The 23354-nt window shown below is 37.0% G+C and overlaps 2 protein-coding genes across 10 annotated transcripts in view; one reads left to right on the top strand and one right to left on the bottom strand.

Annotated features, from left to right (window-relative positions):
- Positions 1–16391, top strand: part of ZZZ3 (zinc finger ZZ-type containing 3) — a 121844-nt gene extending 105453 nt beyond the window's left edge. For all 7 annotated transcript variants that reach the window (XM_034967979.3, XM_003807787.7, XM_008959928.5 and 4 more), the window contains 6 exons: positions 1134–1235; positions 1893–1988; positions 4668–4820; positions 12432–12566; positions 14717–14817; positions 15114–16391. In XM_034967979.3, the coding sequence (XP_034823870.1) occupies positions 1134–1235; positions 1893–1988; positions 4668–4820; positions 12432–12566; positions 14717–14817; positions 15114–15258 (732 nt within the window). In that variant the 3' untranslated portion in view covers positions 15259–16391. The remainder of the gene's footprint in view (positions 1–1133; positions 1236–1892; positions 1989–4667; positions 4821–12431; positions 12567–14716; positions 14818–15113) is intronic.
- A 4532-nt stretch (positions 16392–20923) lies between these two features.
- Positions 20924–23354, bottom strand: part of AK5 (adenylate kinase 5) — a 280519-nt gene continuing 278088 nt past the window's right edge. For all 3 annotated transcript variants that reach the window (XM_008959931.5, XM_003807785.6, XM_063607211.1), the window contains exon 14: positions 20924–22288. In XM_008959931.5, coding sequence (XP_008958179.1) covers positions 22220–22288 — 69 coding nt within the window. In that variant the 3' untranslated portion in view covers positions 20924–22219. The remainder of the gene's footprint in view (positions 22289–23354) is intronic.

Raw genomic sequence — 23354 nt, forward strand, 5'->3', positions numbered from 1 at the left:
AGCTACTCGGGAGGCTGAGGCAGGAGAATTGCTTGAACCCAGGAGGCAGAGGTTGCATTGAGCCAGGATCATGCCACTGCACTCCAGGCTGGGCAACAGAGTGAGACTCCATCTCAAAAAGAAAAGAGCCTGTATTTTGAGTCAGGTGTATATTGTTGTATGTGATGCCTGTTAGCCATGAGTTTTAAATATTTAGGCTTATTTTTGTATACCTTTTTGCATACGTCAAGAATTTTGGATTTTGAGAATGTGTAAACTTTTGTTTGGGGATAATTTTAAAAGAAGGAACCTGGGTTTTGAGAGGGGAGTAGAAGTGGATAGAATAAAATAGATGTTTTTGTAATGTAGCTTTGGGAGAGAGAAAAACCTGAGGCCAGTAAAGCTGAGCTTTAAAGTGCATTCTTATTTTTGTTGTCGAAGGGAGGTGAGGAAGTCAAGTCAGTTTTGGCATACAGTTAGAATTGTTTTTTGGCTAATGGCTAGGGTTGTTAGTGGGTGAAGTTTGAGGCACATCTTTGTCTCATATGGCTATTAACCCCACAGATATACGTTTAACAGTTTATAAAAAGCTTTGGGAAATCTATTTATTTCAAGCATCCAGATTTTTCTGCATCTTTAGGACTATGAGAAGATATAGGAGACAAGAAGGAATATTAAAATCAAATATTTGAATAAAGGACCATACAAAAGAAGGAAAAGCCTCTTTTAATAGTCAAAATTTAAGTGAATTTACACGTTTTTGTTAAAACTGTAGGGGAAAGAAAAGTAAGAAAAGATTGTCCATCTTTTCTTGGATTTCAGTGGATTTAGTGATTTCAGTGGAAATCACTAAAATGTGTAATCTACCAATTTGTTTACTTATTTTCTGTTTTCTTATGAGATATTTTTACTTACATGAATAGAAAACTTTTCTAAGCTCTTTCATAAGTTTATTCTCTAATTTCATTGTTCCCTGTGAAGTCTTAAGTTTCTAACTAGAAATTTTTCCTACCATGAGGATTTCTAATTATGTAACCCCCAAAGGTGGGAGAGAGTATTACACTTTGAAATGAAATGTGAATGTATTTATTTAGAAATTCAATATTTAAAATTAAATACATATTTTCTTAAATTTGGTCTTGGGTATGGCTTAGAAAAAGCTGGAACAGCTACTCATCAAATACCCTCCTGAAGAAGTAGAATCTCGACGCTGGCAGAAGATAGCAGATGAATTGGGCAACAGGACAGCAAAACAGGTAATTGAGGAGATGACTGCAGATTGCTGGTATGCTTTTGGTAGTTTTTTAATAAAGGAGAATAATGCAGCTGACATTGGGCGATCTGCCATAACACTTTCAGCTACAGAGTGCTGTAGTATGTGGTGTTTTTTTAAAAAAATTGTATATATTTTCGTTGATTTCAGAAACAACTTGAGATACTTCTGCTTTGGATCGTTACGAAATATTAAAAAATGAACATATAATGGACTTAGTTTCTCTTGAATGCTTACTAAATATACTAATTGTATACTTTTTGGTTATACTGAGCAAACAGATTTGTTTCATTGCCTTAGTGTTTCCTGGTTGTCTTTCTAAAAATGTATCTTGCAGTTTACTCCTTCATATTCCCATCTATATTAATAGATGTGTTTTTATACTACAAATGTAAGTGTTCACAAGTTGAAATATGTGTTTAGCTTTAGAATCAAATTTAAATTTACTTGAATAATTTTTGTTTGGCCTAGATTTTAAAATATATGTGTATTTGGTGGCAGTTTATTGTTAATTCTAGATTCATGATGAGTATTGAATTCTTAGCATTCATTAGATACTCATGTACGTTTTAATTTTTAAAAACGACTCAGGTATTGTATGTCATCTCATTGTGTTAAAAGACTTGTCATGTTTCCTTAGGTTGCCAGCCGAGTACAGAAGTATTTCATAAAGCTAACTAAAGCTGGCATTCCAGTACCAGGCAGAACACCAAACTTATATATATACTCCAAAAAGGTAAAAGAAAATACATGAAAGTAAACTGTAGATTAAATTTATTAAAGTAAGAATTGCTATGTAAAAATCTACACATTTGACAGAATAGTGTTGTATTTTAAAACTTCTGTTCATTCTAAGCATTTCCTTATATTGTGCAAAAGTGGAGGGTAAGGACTCCATTATTGCTGCTCAGTGAAATTCATGATTCTTCATTATTTTCTTTGGAGTAATGTGAATGACTGCTACTTGAAAGATTTTAGATTCAAAATATGTTAGAAAGGCCTTTGTGAGGGTAAAGTTTTTAGGATATTTGATTATTTAATAAATCAATCATTTAATAAATTTAATAAATCAATTTCTGTTTTGTAGATAATGCTACATAAATCCAAGAATAGAAAGGTTTATTATGATATTCTAAAGCCAGGCACAGTGGTGTGCACCTGTTGTCCCAGCTACTTGGGAGGCTGAGGCACGAGGAACAATTGAGGCCAGGAGTTTGAGTCCACCTTAGGCAACATAGTGAAGTCCCATATCTTTAAAAAAATAAAATATTGTATTTAATCCTTTCTACAATTCTTGAAATATAAATAGTCTTATCATCTTCACTTTACTGACATAATATTAATAGCTAGCTGTTATATTGGCTCTGAGCCAGACTCTACTGTTCTATAACCTTTTATTTGGTAAGGAAACTGGGCCCTCAGGTATGTTGAGTGAATTATCTAGTGCTTAGCTGCTAAGTCTGGGAACCACTGATTCTCTCTCATTCTGATGCCACACTTTTTCCACTTTTCTCTGTTGCTTTCTACAGTGGAGAAGCTACTGTTTCTTTCCCAAACAGGACACTACATTAAAATGTAGCCAGTTTCGGCCGGGCACGGTGGCTCACGCCTGTAATCCCAGCACTTTGGGAGGCCGAGGCGGGTGGATCACGAGGTCAGGAGTTCAAGACCAGCCTGGCCAATATGGTGAAACCCCGTCTCTACTAAGAATACAAAAATTAGCCGGGTGTGGTGGCACGCACCTGCAGTCCCAGCTGTTCGGGAGGCTGAGGCAGAAGAATCGCTTGAACCTGGGAGGCAGAGGTTGCAGTGAGCCGAGATTACATCACTGCACTCCAGCCTGGGCGACAGAGGCAGATTCCGTCTCAAAAAAAAAAAAAAAAAAAAAAAAAAAGTAGCCAATTTCTTGTAATCGCAAAAAATAAAGACACCTAATTGGCTGTTTTAAATTTTCTTAATAAGTTATCCTGTTACTTTTCCCTCCCCACCACTGACATCTTTCTCATAAAGAGAAGCTAAGAGTATATCTAGTGCTGTTACCCTTCCATACTGAAGCTATTTCATGTAATTTTACATTAAGAATATTGTTCATGTTTTACACATTAACAAAAATTTTTTTTTAACCAAGCTTTGGAAGCTTGTTTTAATTTGCCAATTGTTTTAAATATTTTGGGTTTCCCACCAAATATAGCACAAGCTGTGTAGATTTGTAGAGTTCATCCTATAACTGTGGAATATTGGAACCTTACATTAACCTGTGTTTAATGTAAGAGCTCTTATTTTCATGGTTAATTTCTAAGCTAATTTTATAGATGTAACCATATGTTTTCATCATTAACACTGGATAATGATAACAAAAGGAATACTGGAGAACCTACATGTGTTTTTTTCCCTTAGGTGTACTGTATTTTGACTGTGAAGATCTAGTACAGCTATATTTACAATGATTGCTTGCCATTGTTAGAGTTTAAATTTGGAAACAGGTGAAATGATGGTTCTTCATGTAGCTGAGGGTGTTCTTTGTGACTGTGCTATTGATCAAGACAGGCAGGCTGCATAGTGGTGGAAAGTGAGAATTTGGGCACCACATAGGCCTAGTTTATAATCCTGGTTCTACCACTATCTAGCTGCAACACACTGAACAAGAAACTTAACCTCCCTGTCCTCAGTTTTCTCATTTTTAAATTAGAGGTGATGATAACTACGTTATAGGAATGTTGTAAGGATTAAATGACATTGGCATAGAGCAAGCTTGTCCAACCCATGACCCACATACCACATGTGGCCCACGACAGCTTTGAATGTGGCCCAACACAAATTGGTAAACTTTCTTAAAACATTACAAGAAATTTTTTTTTTTTTTTTTTTTTTTTTTTTTAGTGTTAGTGTATTTTATGTGTGGACCAAGACAATTCTTCCAGTGTAGCCCGGGGAAGCCAAAGATTGGACACCCCTGGCATAGAATAAGCAGTCAATCAATGTTAGATAAGTATTTTCAGATATTCATAATGTTATAGAAATTTTCCTTTTACTTTTTACTGGATAGTTTTATGTCTGGCATAGGCCACTTCATCCTGTCTGATCTTCTATAAGATGATCATAAGAATTCCGTGCAGCCAGCATTTGACTGCCAAGAGTATGATAAATGCTGAGGATACAAATATAAGCTAGATATTAAACATGTGGTCCATTTTACCGTTGTTGGGGTATTTCCCCTACATTTAAAAAGATTTTTTTAAAGCTAGTTATGCTTTAAAAACACAGAAAACAGAAAAAGCAACAACGTAAGAGTATGCTAAAGGATAGAGTGAAATTCTTCTGATAGACTTGTTGGAAGTAACATTTGTATTTTTATATTTTTGTTTCTTGTAATGATTTTTCACTGTCCCAATTAAAAATTTGTTTTCTTACTTAGTCTTCAACAAGCAGACGACAGCACCCTCTTAATAAGCATCTCTTTAAGCCTTCCACTTTCATGACTTCACATGAACCGCCAGTGTATATGGATGAAGATGATGACCGATCTTGTTTTCATAGCCACATGAACACTGCTGTTGAAGATGCATCAGTAAGTTATACACATCAAGTTGTTATACACATCAAGGTATAGAAGAGAGTAGGATTTTCTAATTATTTCCACTCTTCAGAGAATGTTGGTTTCTTTTAATGAACAAGTCAAATGTATAGTTTTTAAGTAATGTACTTTTGTGAGGAAAATTTCAAACATATACAAAAATAGAGAGAATAGTATAATGAACCTTAACAATTATCAACATGAAGCTACCTTATTTTAATCTCTACTCCCTCCCTACCCACCTCAACTCTGCTCTGCATTATTTTGGAGCAAGTCCCAGATATTACACAATATAATTATCATGTTTATAAAAGGTAATTTGTTATACAGTGAAATATATAGTCACTGTTAATGATTTTTTTTCTAATTTCTTCATTTGGGTTTGGATCCAAATAAAGCCCATAAATCACAATAGGTTCATTCTCCCTCTTTCACTTTCCTTTTTTCCCTCTCCCAATGTTTTTGTTGAAGAACTGGTTCATTTGTCTTATAGAATTTTGCAGTATGGATTTTATTGATTACATCTTCTTGTCATTTAATCTGTTCCTCTGTTTTCTGAACTTCCTGTAAATTCATAGTAGGTCAAGAGCATTGATGAGATTCAGATGTATTTGTTTGTTAGGGTAGGCAGGACTGCTTCACGTTTACTTTCATCAGCCTGGTTGTCTCTTTTTTTGGCATAACAGCCACTGATCATTGCCTAAATTGATTAATTCATTAGATGTTACAGAATAGTGATTATGCTATCATTTCTTCATTTACTTGATGGACTATTCTAAAAGTAATCCCCCTGCCCCCTAGTCAACTATTTGGTTACTCTGAGGTACATACAGAAAAGGTGAGATAATTGCTCAATTCTCCCTTTTTTTTCTTTTTCTTTCTTTTTTAGGCAGAGTCTCGCTCTGTCGCCCAGGCAGGAGTGCAGTGGTGCAATCTCGGCTCACTGCAGCCTCTGCCTCCCAGGTTCAAGTGATTCTCCTGCCTCAGGCACCTGAGTAGCTGAGACTACAGGCGTGTGCCACCATGCCCTGCTAGTTTTTGTATTTTCAGTAGAGGCGGGGGTTCACCATGTTGGCCAGGATATTCTGGATGTCCTGACCTCGTGATCTGCCTGCCTCGGCCTCCCAAAGTGCTGAGATTATAGGCGTGAGCCACCACGCCTGGCCTGTTTTCTGGTTTTTAAAATAATGAGTTCATTTTCTCATATCCTTCAAAGATGACCAATGAGGTTTAAAAATTTTTTGTATTCTTATGAACTATTGGCCCTAAATGTATTTAATGTATTTCAATTCATTGATGTTACTGCCTTTGTTAGTGTTCAAAGTGGCCCATCTTTGGTTTGTTGTAGCCTATTTAAGTTGGCTTATAAGTTCTTTTGATAAGACTCTAATAGTGTTTAATAGCTTAATACCCATTTTTAACAAGGAAAGTCCAGGCTCATCTTGTATATTTCCTGCCTCAGACCCAGAGTCAGTCCTTCTTTTTACTGGGAAATGGTATTTAGAGACTATATCCTGACTGTAGGAATGTTACTTGCTGCTGGGTTCATCATTGTTTGTAGGCCTGTTAATGGACAGAGCTGGGAAATATGATACATTTTTATTTTATTTAAGGATGAAAGACATCATTAAGTTCATATTTTAATTGCAAATTCAACTTAAGAACTCTAGGACTTTTATCTACCCTAATCGATCTTAAATATGTATCTCCTTTCTGCGGGTTAAAAATCATAGTTCTCAATGACATCAATGTAATACTTAACTTCCTTTGTCTCACACTGCCCAGAACAATCTCAGAATATATTAATAACCAACACTACTATTAATATGGTTCCTGAAAACAGTTTGTTTTTCAGTTCTTTATTTTGCCATATATATAGATATATCTATATAAATCTATATATATCTATATATAAATCTATATATATCTATATATAAATCTATATATCTATATCTATATCTATAGATATATATCCCACTACAGAAGTAAAGTCAAATTGGTTTTTAAATTATCTTGGAATAAATAATCCCTCTCACTGTTGCCATGGTTGGATATTAATTTAGGTTAATTCACTTTATTTTACTTTACATATATAGGGATTTCTTTTTGTTGCTGTTAATATTTTTTATTATTTACTATTCCTGAAATTATTTTCTCAATACTTAACCTGATTCTGATTCCTTGCTTAAAAGGACATAAAGATCACCCTATATCTTCCTTAATACTCTGATTGTATAGAATTGGAAAAGGATATTTTAATGAAAAGTTATCAAATAAAAGTAAGCTCCTTTGTTCTATAGCTAGATTAATCAAATACTGATTGTATACTTTGGCATCAAACTACCTTAATAACTATTCATAAAAATTTTTAAATTTCCTTTTAAACTTGTCTTTTGAAAAATGACTACTATCATTGCTGTGTTTTAAACAGCATTTGTGTATAATTTCATACTTTGTGATTATTAGAATTGTACATCTGAGAAATATTTATTTAAACTTACTATTTATCAGGCTTTGCTAGGGATTAGATACATAGTTATGAACAAAATATGTCTGATCTTTGTGCTCATAAATTTTAGTCTATGGGAGGAGATAAATGTGTAATCACATCAGTAAATCACACATTTAAAAAAGTACTTCAGACCGGGCACTGTGGCTCACACCTGTAATCCCAGCACTTTGGGAGGCTGAGGTGGGCAGATCACCTGAGGTCAGGAGTTCAAGACCAGCCTGGCCAACATGGTAAAACCTCATCTCTACTTAAAAAAAAAAAAAAATTAGCTGGGCATGGTGGTGCATGCCTGTAATCTCAGCTACTCAGGAGGCTGAGGCAGGATAATTGCCTGAACCCGGGAGGCGGAGGTTGCCAGGAGCTGGGATTGTGCCACTGCACTCCAGCCTGGGCAACAAGGGCAAAACTCCATCTCCAAAAAAATAAATTAAAAAATGCTTCAAAGGAAAAAGAGATGCTAACATAATTATTTAAGAGGTACTTAATTTAGATTGAGAGTTTCAGGGGAAGACCTGAGAGGGTGACAGTGAAGATGGTACTTGAAGTATGGATAAAAATTGGCCAGATGAAGAGTGGTGGTGGAGTACTTAAAAAAAGTACAATTTGGCTAAGCGTGGTGGCTCACAACTGTAATCCTAGTACCGTTGGAAGCTGAGGCAGGAGGATCGCTTGAGCCTGGGAGTTCAAGACCAGCTTGGGCAACATAGTGAGACCCCATCTCTACAAAAAAGAAAAAAGAAAAAATTATCAGCCTGTCATGGTGGTGCATTCCTGAAGTCCCATCTGCTCAAGAGGCTGAGATGGGAGGATCACTTGAGCCTGGGAAATTGGGCCTGCAGTGAACCTGGATGACGCCACTGCATTCCAGCCTGGGCGACAGAGGGAGACTCTGTCTTAAAAAAACAAACAAAAAGGCCGGGCACAGTGTCTCACACCTGTAATCCCAGCATTTTGGGAGGCTGAGGCAGATGAATCATGAGGTCAGGTGTTGGAGACCAGCCTGGCCAATATGGTGAAACCCCGTCTCTACTAAAAATACAAAAATTAGCCAGGTATGGTGGTGCATGCTTGTAGTCCCAGCTACTCGGGAGGCTGAGGCAGGAGGATCACTTGAACCTAGGAGGCAGAGGTTTGCAGTGAGCCGAGATCGTGCCACTGCACTCTAGCCTGGAAGACAGAGTGAGACTCCATCTCAAAAAACAAAACAAAACAAAAAAACCCAAAACCCTCAGAAAAACCCACAAAAAAACAAAACCCAAAGGTACAGTTTGACAAATTGGCAAAATATAGTAGAGTGGATTAGATTTGATGTAATTTTTGTTGTTGTTGAGTTTATTTATTTAAAAATGAGTGCCAGTTCAAATTATTCTGATCACTTTAAAATAGCTACTCAAGATGTATATTTATGAAGCATCTGGTGGAAAAGTTTATAGATTTTAGTTTCTCTTTTCAAAAAGCAATAGATAGAACACTTACTTACATGTTATTTACCCGTGGCTTCGAAATCTGTATACAGTTTTAGCTCCATTTGATATTAGTCCCCTTTAAGTAAGTTTAAAGTGATTATGATTAGGAAATCTATGAGGCTTTAAAAATTTTTTCTTTTAATTTTGATGAAATACACATAACATGAAATTTACCATCCTCACCATTTTTATAGTATACAGTTCAGCAATGCTATGTACAGTCACATTATTGTGCAACCGGTTTCCAGAGCTCTCAGCTTACATGACTGAAACTCTGTACCTATTAAACATCTCCCCAGCACCCCTTTTTCTAGCCTCTGGCAGTCATTATTCTGCTTTCCGTATCTATAAATTTGACTACTCTGCATACCTCAAATAAGTGGAAGCATACAGTATTTGTCCTTTTGTGACTGGCTTGTTTCACCCAGCGTATGGTCTTCAAGGTTCATCCATTTTGTAGCATGTATCACAATTTCTTTCCTTTTTAAGGCTGCATTATATTCCCAATATTGTATGCCACATTTTGTTTATCCATTCATTTGTTGATGGATACTTGGGTTGCTTCCACCTTTTGGCTATTGTGAATAATGCTACTGTGAACATGGGTATACAAATATCCTGCTTTCAGTTCTTTTGGGAAGTAGAATTGCTAGATTGTATGGTAATTTTATGCTAAATTTTTTGAGGAACCACCATACTGTTTTCCATAGGAGCTGTACCATTTACATTCTCACCAACAGTGCATAAGGATTCCAATTTATTTACATCCTTACCAACACTGGTTATTTATTTATTTATTTATTTTCAGTAGTAGCCACCTACTGGGTGTGAGGTGATTTAACTTTTCTTAATCTTAGCCTTGCTGATCACATTTAATAATATCCTTAGCATTTAAATGCAAATCTAAAAATTTAAAAGTGTTTACACTCTTTGCATTCGCAAAATACCTGAATTAAGTAAATTTCATTAAGACGTTTCTTACTATATTATCTAATTATTCGGGTCACTTATTTATTAGTGTATAGCATTACTTAATGTTGTCTTTCTCAGTGGTGACATAGTATGGTAATAACAATCATCAAACATCTTTAGTTGACAAGAATTTGAAATGGATAGTGGGGCCAGGCGCAGTGGCTCATGCTGTAATCCCAGCAATAAGTGAGGCCTAGATGAGCAAATCACTCGAGCCCAGAAGTTCGAGACCAGCCTGAGCAACATGACGAAACCCCGTCTCTACAAAAAAAAAAAAAAAAAAAAAAATTAGCCAGGCTTGGTGGTGTGCGCCTGTCATCTCAGCTACTGAGGAGGCTGAGGTGGGAGAATCACTTGAGCTTGGGAGGTCAAGTCTGCAGAGAGCCCCACCATTGCACTCCAGCCTGGGTGACAGAGTGAAACCCTCTCTCAAAAAAAAAAAAATAAAATAAAATAATAAAAATAAAATAACAGGAAAAAGTGGGAGATAAGATAGATGAAGTGTGAAATTGTAAAGAATCTTTTATTCAGCCAAAGACTTTGGACTTGATGCTGTAGATAGTCAGGAAACCATTGGGAACTTTTAAGTAATGGTAGGGGCAAAGGAGGGGGTGGATACTAGAGGACCAATTTGAAAGCGATTGTAGAAAGTATTAAGAAATGACAGGATTTGTTACATTCGATATAGGACAGAGTGAAAAACTGAGGATAGGCCAGGTGTGGTGTGCCTGTAATCCCAGCACTTTGGGAGGCTGAGGCGGGCAGATCACGAGGTCAGGAGATCGAGACCATCCTGGCTAACACGGTGAAACCCCGTCTGTACTAAAAATACAAAAAAATTAGCTGGGTGTGGTGACAGGCACCTGTAGTCCCAGCTACTTGGGAGGCTGGGGCAGGAGAATGGCGTGAACCCAGAAGGCGGAGTTTGCAGTGAGCCGATATCGCGCCACTGCACTCCAGCCTGGGTGACAGAGTGAAACTCTGTCTCAAAAAAAGAAAAAAAAGAAAAACTGAGGATAACACTTAGATTTCTGACTTGGGCTGCTTTGTGTAAGCTTTTGTTTACTTGATATAAAATAAACATAGCACTTAATACCTAATGTAGCAGGAGGAGTGGGTGGGGTAGGGCTTGTCTGGTCCGGGATTGGGAATTTACAGAACATGGATCAGAGAATTGGGGATGCTTTTAGGAAATAAGTGAGCATGGGATCAGTCATGAGGTAGCAAAGAAAAGAAATGGAACCTGGGTGGCAGAGCACAAATGAATTGGGAGAATAGGAAGCAGAATAGTGATTAGAAATTTCAATGAGGTTAAAAAAATAAGCTGATTATTTGGGGTGAGAACATGAGAGAAGTAGGAATAACAGTGGAGGTAGGAAATCTAAGCTTAATATTTGGGATGTAAAACACTTATAGTTGAAGGCAAGGTCCAAGGTATGGCTGTTGGAGTGGGAGACTCTGAGAAGGAATGAAGATGAAGATCATTTCAGTAGAATCAGTGTAAGATTAGAGGCCAGAAATAGCGAGTTGGGCATCTGTGATAATCTTGAAGTTGTCTAGGATGATGAACCACAGTGTTGTCAGCAATTTTAAATAGACAAATTTTGCATGTTAATACTTTGAGTAGAAAACTACTTGTCAATTTGGGAGGTGGGGGATGGTCCCGAACATATGTATCTAAAAGTTCGGAATCATAAATAGACTTTATACCTTGAAGGCCAGTTTATTAAGGGATACTTCAAGTTAATACATTTATTTTATTTTTTAATTTTGAGACGGAGTCTCACTCTGTCTCCCAGGCTGGAGTGCAGTGGCACAGTCTTGGCTCACTGCAACCTCCGCCTCCCAGGTGCAAGCAATTCTCCTGCCTCAGCTTCCCGAGTAGCTGGGATTACAGGTGCATGCCACCATGCCCAACTAATTTTTGTATTTTTAGTAGAGACAGGCTTTTGCCATGTTGGCTAGGCTGCTCTTGAACTCCTGACCTAAAGTGATCCGTCCACCTCGGCCTCCCAAAGTGCTGGGATTACAGGTATAAGCCATTGCACCTAGCCTACTTAATACATTTATATAATTTTTATTGTTTATGTCTCTTACAGTCCATTCTAAATAGTCATCTTTGTAACTCAGTTCATCTTGTTGGGTAGGAGAGAAATGTTCTACTTTGATCATTGGGAGTACAGAGCAAAAAACAAGAGCAGAGGTTGGTTTGCTTGTTATTAAGAAAGTGTCATGTTTACAGGAGCAAATGTAAAAATCTGTTAGATTGGAGAAGAGGAACTTCCTTAAATGAGGGAGAAGTAGATTACAAGTCACTCAAGTAACCGTGAAAATATAAAGATGGGATTGGGTTTGCAATAGTGTGTGACAGAGGTGGTAATCATGGCCATGCTTCCCTTTTACCTGCATTGAAGTAGTCTGCTACAATTCAGAATTACTGTTGTGTTAAAAAAAAAAAAAAAAAAAAAAAACCGTCCAAAAGCATTAGTGGAAAATACTGCTAATAACAGCACTAATTTTCTATGAGTACTAAGAGATATTTTAAAAATGAAAAATATCAGTAGAAAAATATTCTGTATCAGTATTACTTACACTTAATTCATTTTAATTACCAAACCAACATTTTTGTTTTGTTTTTTTTTTTTTTTTTGATAGGATGACGAAAGTATTCCTATCATGTATAGGAATTTACCTGAATATAAAGAACTATTACAGTTTAAAAAGTTAAAGAAGCAGAAACTTCAGCAAATGCAAGCTGAAAGTGGATTTGTGCAACATGTGGGCTTTAAGGTAAGTTCTATTTAATTTTAGGATTCATTTCATTTTATTTATTTATTTATTTATTTAGAGACAGAGTCTCACTGTTGCCCAGGCTGGAGTGCAGTGGCGTGATCTCAGCTTACTGCAACCTCTGCCTCCCGGGTTCAAGCGATTCTCGTGTCTCAGCCACCCAAGTAGCTGGGATTACAGGTGTGTGCCACTATGCCTAGCTAATTTTTGTATTTTTAATAGAGATGGGGGTTTCACCATGTTGGCCAGGCTGCAGTATTCATTTAATTTTAAAAGGGTGATAAGAGATACTTTAAAGTGGTTTCTGTAGTGTTAAACTCCAGAATTGCTAAGCATGTAGGAAAAAGTTATCTTTTATCCCATTCATTTATGCAAAGCAGTGGTGCCATCGTTCCTGATGTGAAGAGTTTATTATTTAGTAGAGTGAAGACAGACATACAGGTAGCTATCAATTGAGGTAAAATGTGAGGGGCTTTTGTTTAGCCGTTTCTCTTTTTGTTGCTGTTGTTCATGGGTCAGAAATGGGTCTTTTTCCCTTCCTGATTGAGAGGCTAATAGAAATGCATATACTCATTCTGCAGAATTTTGTAATACACATTATGTTCCAGTCACTTTTCTAAGTGCTAGAGATTCAGCAGTAAACAAGACAGACTCAGTTCTTGCCCTTACTCTGTTTTCATTCTCATAAGGAATTTAGAGAAGTTAAACAAAATAGTTGAGCGTGGCTAGAGTACATACTAGAGAGTAGTTAGAGGCTGCTTGCACCGCCTTATAAATTTTGCCAAGGAGCTCACACTATCCTGAGAGGTTGGTGGGGGGAACCATTGAATGATTTTAAGCAGAAAGTAACATGACATTTACGTTTTGGAAAGAATCATTCTAGTTACTTAAACTATTGGGGGTGATGATCTTTAGGAAAGCAGTGGGTTTGGAACTGACCAGCTTTTCCCCTCATCATTTTGGCCATAGTATGGAAACTTAATTAGAGGAAGGCAAGACTAGAGTCAAGGAAACTGGTTAGAGATTCTTTTGATAATTTAGACAAAAGAGGAGGGTGTCCTGAACTTGACTGGTGGCCATGGAAATAAAGATTGGCAAGTTTGAGAAGCCTTTAGGCATTAGAATTGACTTGGTTGGACTGGAGGAAGTAATAATGAGACCATAAACTTGGTGGTGTTGGTGGGTGCACATGAAAGTACTGATGTGTGCTGTGACTGGTAAACCAAATTAAAAACAAAGTTATACCTTTGATCCTCTAGAGTAGCCAGTAACCATACTATATTAAATGATTTTCCCTCTTGATCTTTCAGTGACCATGCTTCTCCAATAGAGATTTTCCTAACTGGCAGCTCTGGCCTTTCAGAAAAACTTGCTTCACTTCTCCTAATTTTGCTGCAAAACCCAGCCATGGCTTGTTTGCCATTCTATTAGCCACTATAGTTGACCAGATGATCAAAGAAACTAGAAATGATAGATCCTTTGATTTCCAAAAGTGCACAGAACACACTGAGGACTGTCACAATGCCACCACGCTGAGAAAGAGCTAGATCTGCCTTTTTGACATGATGGGCATTGGTTATTAGGAGTCTTTAGGCTTTGGGAGAGCGATTCAATAAGATAAAAGTTTAGACAGAATTTCATTGTTGCCTGGGTTTATGTTAGCCAAGAGAACCTGCTAAAACAATTCTGTATCAATTACCAACAGTGAAGCACTACAGGAGGCAACTGTGGCATTGCTTCCTTAACCAGTATTTGGATAGTTTTAACTATGGTATTAACTCTCTGTTTCTCAACCATAGTCATCATACAGTGGTCTGAGGTACCTTTCAAGTAGATGATTACAAATAACAAAACACCCAAGTTGGAGATGATTTACTTTTAAAAATTTTTAAATAAATTTAAGCTGATTGAAGATTATCCCTTCTAATGTTCCTCTCACTCACCCATATCTTGATATTGAGTGGATGGAATTTTACCTAGTTTGCTAGAAATTGTCTCTAACAGATAACCATTTGTGTGTTATATTACTGTCCTGTGCATGGAGAGAGAAGAGAAGATGTCTGTGTGCACATCATGTGTTTCCTTGTGGAAAATAAAAAAGATCGTGGAACAGTATAACTTAATACATTTTCTCTCTGAATCTGTTATAGTGTGATAACTGTGGCATAGAACCCATCCAGGGTGTTCGGTGGCATTGCCAGGATTGTCCTCCAGAAATGTCTTTGGATTTCTGTGATTCTTGTTCAGACTGGTAAGTGTTTTCTTCATTGTCAGTCTTCAACTTAGACAAGAAAAGAGCTTCTCAGCCATTAGTGAATTTGATTTCCAAACATAGAAAATATTAATACCCACACTTAGTGAATTAAATTTTGTTGTTCTAGGCAATTAATTTTTTTCTGTAATCATACCACATGTCAAGTAACTTTCCGTTAGAGATTTTGATAGATTAATGGATTTAAACAGGGAGAGCTGTGAGGAAGCTTTGTAATACACAGACTAAAATGCATCCACTACCATGTAATGATGTGTGTCTTTTTTTCTTTACAGTCTACATGAAACAGATATTCACAAGGAAGATCACCAATTAGAACCTATTTATAGGTCAGAGACATTCTTAGACAGAGACTACTGTGTGTCTCAGGGCACCAGTTACAATTACCTTGACCCAAACTACTTTCCAGCAAACAGATGACATGGAAGAGAACATCATTTACTAGTCCTCTTCAACACATAGCAATGGTATCATTGTTAATTATGTGCACAGTTTGGAAAGATTCTCTGCTTTCCCAGAAATGACACTCACAGCATGAGAGCTTCCTGAGTGTTCTCGTCAAGTACAGCTCTGCACCGTTGTGGCTCTAGATCACTGTTCAGCAGCTGAACATTCCTGGTGAGCAAAGGTTTCCCTGGTGAATTTTTCACCACTGCGTTTTAGGTGGTGATCTTAAATGGGTGAGATGGAATGAGAGCACACATTAAAGAGAGAGTAAATTCCAAAGGTTTCAAAGAACTTGGTCATAAATATGATAATGAGAAGACAAAGTATTTATATTAAAACAGTTTAGTAGCCTTCAGTTTTGTGAAAATAGTTTTCAGCACAGAAACTGACTTCTTTAGACAAAGTTTTAACCAATGATGGTGTTTGCTTCTAGGATATACACTTTAAAAGAACTCACTGTCCCAGTGGTGGTCATTGATGGCCTTTAGTAAATTGGAGCTGCTTAATCATATTGATATCTAATTTCTTAACCACAATGAATTGTCCTTAATTACCAACAGTGAAGCACTACAGGAGGCAACTGTGGCATTGCTTCCTTAACCAGCTCATGGTGTGTGAATGTTATAAAATTGTCACTCAGATATATTTTTTAAATGTAATGTTATATAAGATGATCATGTGATGTGTACAAACTATGGTGAAAAGTGCCAGTGGTAGTAACTGTGTAAAGTTTCTAATTCACAACATTAATTCCTTTAAAATACACAGCCTTCTGCCTCTGTATTTGGAGTTGTCAGTACAACTCATCAAAGAAAACTGCCTAATATAAAAATCATATATATGGTAATAATTTCCCTCTTTTGTAGTCTGCACAAGATCCATAAAAGATTGTATTTTTATTACTATTTAAACAAGTGATTAAATTTAGTCTGCACAGTGAGCAAGGGTTCACATGCATTCTTTTATACTGCTGGATTTTGTTGTGCATCATTTAAAACATTTTGTATGTTTCTTCTTATCTGTGTATACAGTATGTTCTTGAATGATGTTCATTTGTCAGGAGAACTGTGAGAAATAAACTATGTGGATACTGTCTGTTTATATTATAGAATGCTTGTTGTGACTTCCTTTTGGTTAGATTTTGGATTTTTTTTTTTTACCAGTGTTAAAACCAGAAATTGGTATTTTTTAAAATGGTTTGCTTCACATATTTAAGAGTTTTCTTTCTGTCGTTTATGAAGAATAAGGAATATATTATGGAATAGAGGGTGATCTTAAGCAACCCTGTAAAAAATGGTAAAGTTTTTTACTCAGTGTGTGCTGAAACACTAAATTAAACTAGCTTACAAAAAGGAAACACGGACCATGGTTAAAGAAAAAGGCAATTATTAATGCTCAGGTGTGAAAACTAAAGTTGAAAATTTTTTTTCTAGTTGTGTCTCATGAAGATAAGCCCCCATGTATTTAAACAGATGGCTTTTGAAAAATCACCTTGTTTCCTGGAAATTACTGTTAACTATAGGAAAAGATAGTATAAATATTCTAAGATTGATTGTTATTTTTGACCCAATTTTTAGAATCACCTGTTTTTTCCTATTTTAAATCAAGGGAACATTATTTACTAGTTCTCTTCAGTACATAGCAGGGTACCAAAATCATACCCTGATTTTTTTTTAATTGAGAAAAGTAATAGAATTTTAAATATAGAAATATGAGAATTTTAAAGTAATATATTGATTAAAGATCACTGATGATATAGATATAATATATCATAACGGAAGGAAAAGTAAATGGACTTGAGCTTAACTTCTCACCCTGGAATTATTAGTGGGTGAAGAGGGGAATCATTAGCATTCTGGGCATTTTTATATTAAATGTTTTGTGAATATGCCAGAAGATCTGCCTTCAACTTGTAATTAGGCAAGATAGTAACGCTTGATGGTAACTTCTATGTTTGTGTAGAAATAATACCAGTTAGTTTTGGAAAGCCATTCAGATCCATTCAAAAATTCCATAAAGTATGATGTATGCTTTGGAAGAGGGATATGAGTGATACAATTGTTATATAAATGGAATAGACAAACCATTTGAATGCATTTTTCAAGGGCAAACATTTTTTTGAGATTTTTGAGTTAAGAAGATTTTTCGGCTTGAGCAGAAGATGTGTTTGTTTTGCATTTTTCAGCTCCAGGCAAATAGCTCCCATGGCTTTAAAAGGCCCTGAAGTTCAGATAGTAGTAGGTAGTGTTTTGTTATTGTTTTAATTTGAGAGTTGCAGGAATAATGGGCAGAGCTGTCATTTGCCAGTAGGCTACTATCTGCCTACATAGAATTATTGGACTGTAAGCTAAAACAGACTGTAAAAGACCTACTTGCTAAAGCATTGCTTATTCAGTGGTATTCAGTAGATAAGATCTATTTCCTGATACATTGTGCTCAAGTTATTTGCACATCTTAAGAAACTTTTAATATCTAAAACCATTGCTGTAAGATTTAGGTAGAGGAGGTTTCCTTTTGTGTGATGCATAATAATAGAAAACACTGATACAGTGTTTACTATGTGCCAAGCAAGCTATGATAACTAATTCTTAACAACTCTATGAGGCAGGGTCATTTATTATCCTGTTGTCATATGAGGAAATCTCGCCAGAGAGAAGTTAATTAACCTGCCCAAGGTCATATAGTTAGTAAAGCGGTGATGTTTGGATTTTAACCTAGGCAGATTACTTCAGAGTCAGCGTCTGCCTTACTATCCTGTTTCCTGAGCAGGAATTTCCCCTTGTGTCAGGCAACACTAGGTGTTAGGAGTGGAGGTGTGCAGGTGTTGCCTTACATTCTGTTTTCCTGACGTGGTGTGCTTCCTAAGAGTAAAAACCTGAGCATATGTCCAGGCTTGCAAAGTCTCAGGCAAAGCTGGGACTAAGGCTTGTGTTTCCTGCCTTGGGTAGGATTTTCTTCTATGCATGTTGGGTGCTTCTCACTTAACCTAATAGTATGCCTTGTCTGTTTTCCCCCCTTCCCCTTTTTGTTTAAATTGATTCACAGAACACAAAAATTTACTAGGTATGAACATTTGAAAAAATGAAATAGAGAAAATGGTACATCACATGTAATAAAGATAAATATTGTTTTGTGAAATGTCTTTTTCAATCATAAATATAAGTGTTGTGTGCTATATAAAACTATTTCTTATTGTGGATATTGAAGTTTGAAGCCTGTTGTTCATCTATAGATGCACTGGATGGGATTGGAAGTCTTCAGATTTCAGTAGGGTTTTCTACAAGCTTATGAAGACATTGTCCTATTTAGGCTGTAAACTGTTTTTATTTCTTGATGAAAAATGTTCTTCTATTTATATGATCCCAGAAAAAAGATACAACTTTTTTTTTCTACAGTTAATGTAGCTAGTTAACTAGACTTTTCAGAGTTATAATACATTTAGCTCCATGAGAACAGAGACGATCCATGTCTGTCTGTATCTCTAGGGCCTGGCATTTAATAGATTCTCAATAAATATGTGTTGGTTGTTATGACCAACATTTTGGTGAGTTTACATTTTTTTCCTCCAGGAACTTAAGAGACACCACCTATGATTGAGTGTGTCTGTGAGATCCTTAGAGGCCTTGCATCAGAAGGTCATCTTGACAGTTCTGTGAGAGGACAGGGGAATTGGACTCTATCTTACCCGAAGGCTGTGATTCAACCCTGGGTGGCAGAGGTGGTTTTGGTTCTCTGTGGGACCCTAGATAGGCTGTGTATCTTGATTCTCTTCCATGTTTTTAAGAGTAGTGTAATGGGGCTGGGCATGGTGGCTCACGTCTGTAATCCCAACACTTTGGGAAGCCGAGGCAGGTAGATTGCTTGAGCCCAGGAGTTTGAGACCAGCCTGGGCAACATGGCAAAACCCTGTCTTTACTTAAAATACAAATTAGCTGGGCATGGTGGCACGTGGCTGTAGTCTCAGCTACTCAGGAGGCTGAGTTTGGGGGAATCACCTGAACTTGGGAAGTTGAGGCTGCAGTAAGCCGAGATGGTGCCATGGCATAATAGCCTGGGGGAGAACGCTGTCTCAAAAAAAAAAAAAAAGCAAGGTAATGGAAAGGACACTGGAGTGAAAATTCTGGGTCTTAGTCCCAGTTGTGGAAGTGAAGCACTCAGTAAGTGTTGACAAAGAATTACCTTTCATTGCACATTAGGAGCTAGTAAATGATTCGTGTGTCTTACTAACTTTTGTTTAATCCTCAATTCCTCTTATGAGGTTCATTACTATTATGTTCTCCATTGTATACATGAGAAAACTGGAGGTGCAGAGAGTATGTTAAATATGTTAGCTCTCAATAATAATTACTGTGTGTGGGACTGGAGATACCAAGCCGTGTCCTTATGGAGGTTATAATCTAATGCAGAAGACCAGCAATAAGTAAGTAAATAAAAACTATTACTTCAATTCAGGCAGGGATAAATGCTTTGAAGATAAGTAACGCTCAGAGAAAAATAATAATGGGAGAATGGGGAATAGTCTGCCATTTTAGATGGAATAAGCAAAGAAATCCTCTATTGGCCAGGGTAAATTCAAATAGAAACCAGAATAGAGCAAGGGAATTTGCTGCATGAATAATCTGTAGGAAGGGGCAGAAGGATAGCAGTAGCACACGGGCCCTGAGCCAGTAGACCGTGGCTTGTTCTGGCAACATTAAGATGGCCAGAGTAGCTTAAGCCAAATGAGCAAGAGGAGAGTAGTAGTTGATGGCATCGAAGAGGGCACAAGCCAGCTCAGATGTGGCCTTGAATACACATCATTGTAAAGGAGTTTAGATTGTGTTCTGATGTCTTCTACATACACACAGGTCTTTTGCTAGACAGAGACCTCTAAGGTCTTTTCCAGTATTAAAATCTTATGACTTTAAAGTAGTGATATCATTTCAAGCCATTCAAATCAGTAATGTGTTCTAGAGAAGAGTTGATTTGCACTTCTAGATACTCTTCAGGGGCAAAGCCATTTACCCTTGCTAAATTTTTCAAGGTGGCTGTCAGCTACAGCCGTAGAAGCCTGTAAAAGATGGCTGGACCTTTCTGCCCCTCTGCTGTCTCATTTTCCTTACCTGTGCAGTCAGAGCTGTGCTAGGCATGGACTGTGTCTGCCAGTATATGGTATGTGTTTCAAGAATGTCAATCCCTACAAAGAGTCATTTTATGTTTTCTGGCACAACTGATGATTTTCATCCTGTAACCTTTTTTTTTCCAGTTTGCTCAAGTACTTATTATGCTCCCCCGATAGAGAGTGTGACAACTTGGGGTAGTATTAAAGTATTTGACAACTGTTGGGAGTTGTGGGAACATGCCCCTTTTTGTTAATAGAGGCATAATTGTAACCAAAGAAATTTAATTTCTTCTTTAGCAAACACTAACATTTCTGTTTCAGAATGAGTGCTAGAGAAAGAGGAAATATGACAGTTACCATGTATCATGAATACATTGAGTTCTCTCTGTAATAACTCAAAACTGATCTATAGCTAAAATTAAAACCATATAAGCGTATCGTAAATCTTGACTATTTCTGTGTTCGCTTCTAATTGTTTGGAATAAGGCTTCAAATGCTTTCCAGAATGATGTGAGTTACAAATAAATAGAAAAAGAGTTATCCTGTCTTCCATTTATTTTATTTGTACATATCCATTTCAAGAAAAAAAAAAGACTTAAAAAATACAATTCTATCCCAGAAATGGATCCTTATCTGCACAACCATTGAAGAAAAAAAAAAAAATTCATGCAAACTGAAACTATGCTTTTTTGTAGTGACTGAGTGGAAGATGCAGTTATTCCAGTAGAATATATAAGAAGCTCTGATTTTACAACTGATAGCACAAAAGAGAACCCAAACTTCACTAGTTTAATGCAAGGAAACACAATTTTGCATATGGGTATGACAAGGTTTGCAAACTCCTGGAAAGGGCCCATATGAAACAAACACATTGAACACACCACTTACTGACATGCCCCTCCCACCCACATCAGGTTTGTTATGGTATTTTTTTACTTGCTTGGCAACAAATACATGGGTGACCATTTAAAATCAAAATTATAATTTGATATGTGCCCAATGAATGAAATAGCAAATATCTCATGCTTTTAAGTTACTTTTGGTCATTTATATTAATTTATAATTGCTGAAATGCATCACCATGTAGAGAAGAGACTAGGTTACACAATTTATCAGATTTGTTCTCTTAGCCATAATGACAGTATTCCAAGTTTCTAAAAAATAATAATAGAGAATGTTACTGATGACTAACCTGGGTTTTACCATCTTGGAAAAGCTATACATCTTCATATTTTAAAATTTCTGTCAAGTTTTACTTGCTTGATGCCTCTATATCATGTACAAGGCATTGTGTAATAACCCACCTTATGGCTCTGAGCCACCAGTGGATGAGAGTTGACAAAACAACCAGACACCAAAGGAAGATGCCCAGGGCTGTCCCCTATGCCAGGGGCCTCCATTGGGGAACAGTATGTAAATCTTGGGGAGAGGAAGGTGTGACTGGGAGTTAGGGATGCTTAATGAGAGGAGAACCAGATGATCAGGGTCTAGCAAGGCCTGTGATCACAACGGACACAGACTGGCACTGCACCACTGTTCATGTACTGACTAGCTCTGAGTGTGGCCTGCATGATACAAAGTGTGCGTGCTGTGAGTGCAGACAGTTGTCTGAAGTGTGGAGAATAGGTTGATAGTCCCAAATACACCATGCATGATTTCCAGACACCTCTCACACAGGTCTAGCTGGGAAGCAAACAGTGCTGTCAGGATTTAGGGGGTGGTGGTTGGTGGGGAGGGGGGGTGACACAAAAGGTTTAACTAACTTGAAACATTGTGTTAAGGAATGAACTTTTTAATGTTTTTCTGTTTCCATTCTAACATGCATTTTTGCCTTCAGAAAATAGAGTCAATAGCTGTGCAGAGTTGAAGAAAAACGTCCTCTGGTGTTCCCTCTGCATTTATCTGTATTTAAAAGGAAAAAAAGAGAGTTAGTCTGAAATATTTGTAAATCATGTTTAATAATGAAAGATCACTATCACTTGCTCATAATTTGCTCTGCAAAATTTTAAAACACAAGACCCCCCCCCCAAAACACAGAGAAAAAAGTGAAGAGTAGTTTTAAAACTAGGTGTCTCAATTAAAACAACAATGAAGGAACACTACACATCTATTAGCCAAAATCCAAAGCACTGACACCGCCAAATGCTGGCGAGGACATGGAGCAATAGGAACTCTCACTCATTGCTTGTGGGAACACAAAATGGTACACCCACTTCAGAAGACACTGCAGTTTCTTAAACTGAACATACTCTTACCATACTTTTTAGCAATTGCACTTCTTGGTGTTTACCCAAATGAGCTGAAACCTGAACATCTACCCAAAAACCTGCATATGGATGTTGACAGCAACTTCATGCATAATTGACAAAACTTGGAAGCACCCAGGATGATCTTCAGTATTTTAATGGATGGATAAACTGATATATCCAGATGGACAGGGGAATATTCAGCGCTAAACTTAAATATATATTACTCAGTGATACAAGCTCCTCTGAAGAGGGTACATATTGTATGGTTCCAATTATATGACATTCTGGAAAAGTCAAAACTGGAGGCAGGTTTAAAAAGATCAATGATCGATGAACAGAGGGCGGGGGGGGGGGGATGAGTAGGTAGAGTACAGGATTTTTAGAGCAGTGTAACTAGTATATGGGAACTCTATGCCCAATTCTGCAGTGAAGCTAAGACTTCTCTAAAAACGAAAGTCTATTTAAAACAATAAGTGCCTATTAAGGTAAAACATTGCTAGGGGTCATGGAAAGACTTCGGAGTTACTTAAAATGAGACTTCTGAGTGTTCTGCAGCATTTGGGAATGGGGAGAGATTGAGGGATGAGGGAGAGAGATGTGGAGAAGAAAGCAAAAGGCTAGGACCGCAGTGTGTAGGTGTGCTAAGGTAGAGTCCGCTTGGAGACTGTTGGCATGCTAGCCCAAGGAGGACATATGAAGGGAAGCTGATTTTCTGGGCA

Source organism: Pan paniscus, chromosome 1 (genome assembly GCF_029289425.2).
Source record: "Pan paniscus chromosome 1, NHGRI_mPanPan1-v2.0_pri, whole genome shotgun sequence".
Lineage (NCBI taxonomy): Eukaryota > Metazoa > Chordata > Mammalia > Primates > Hominidae > Pan > Pan paniscus.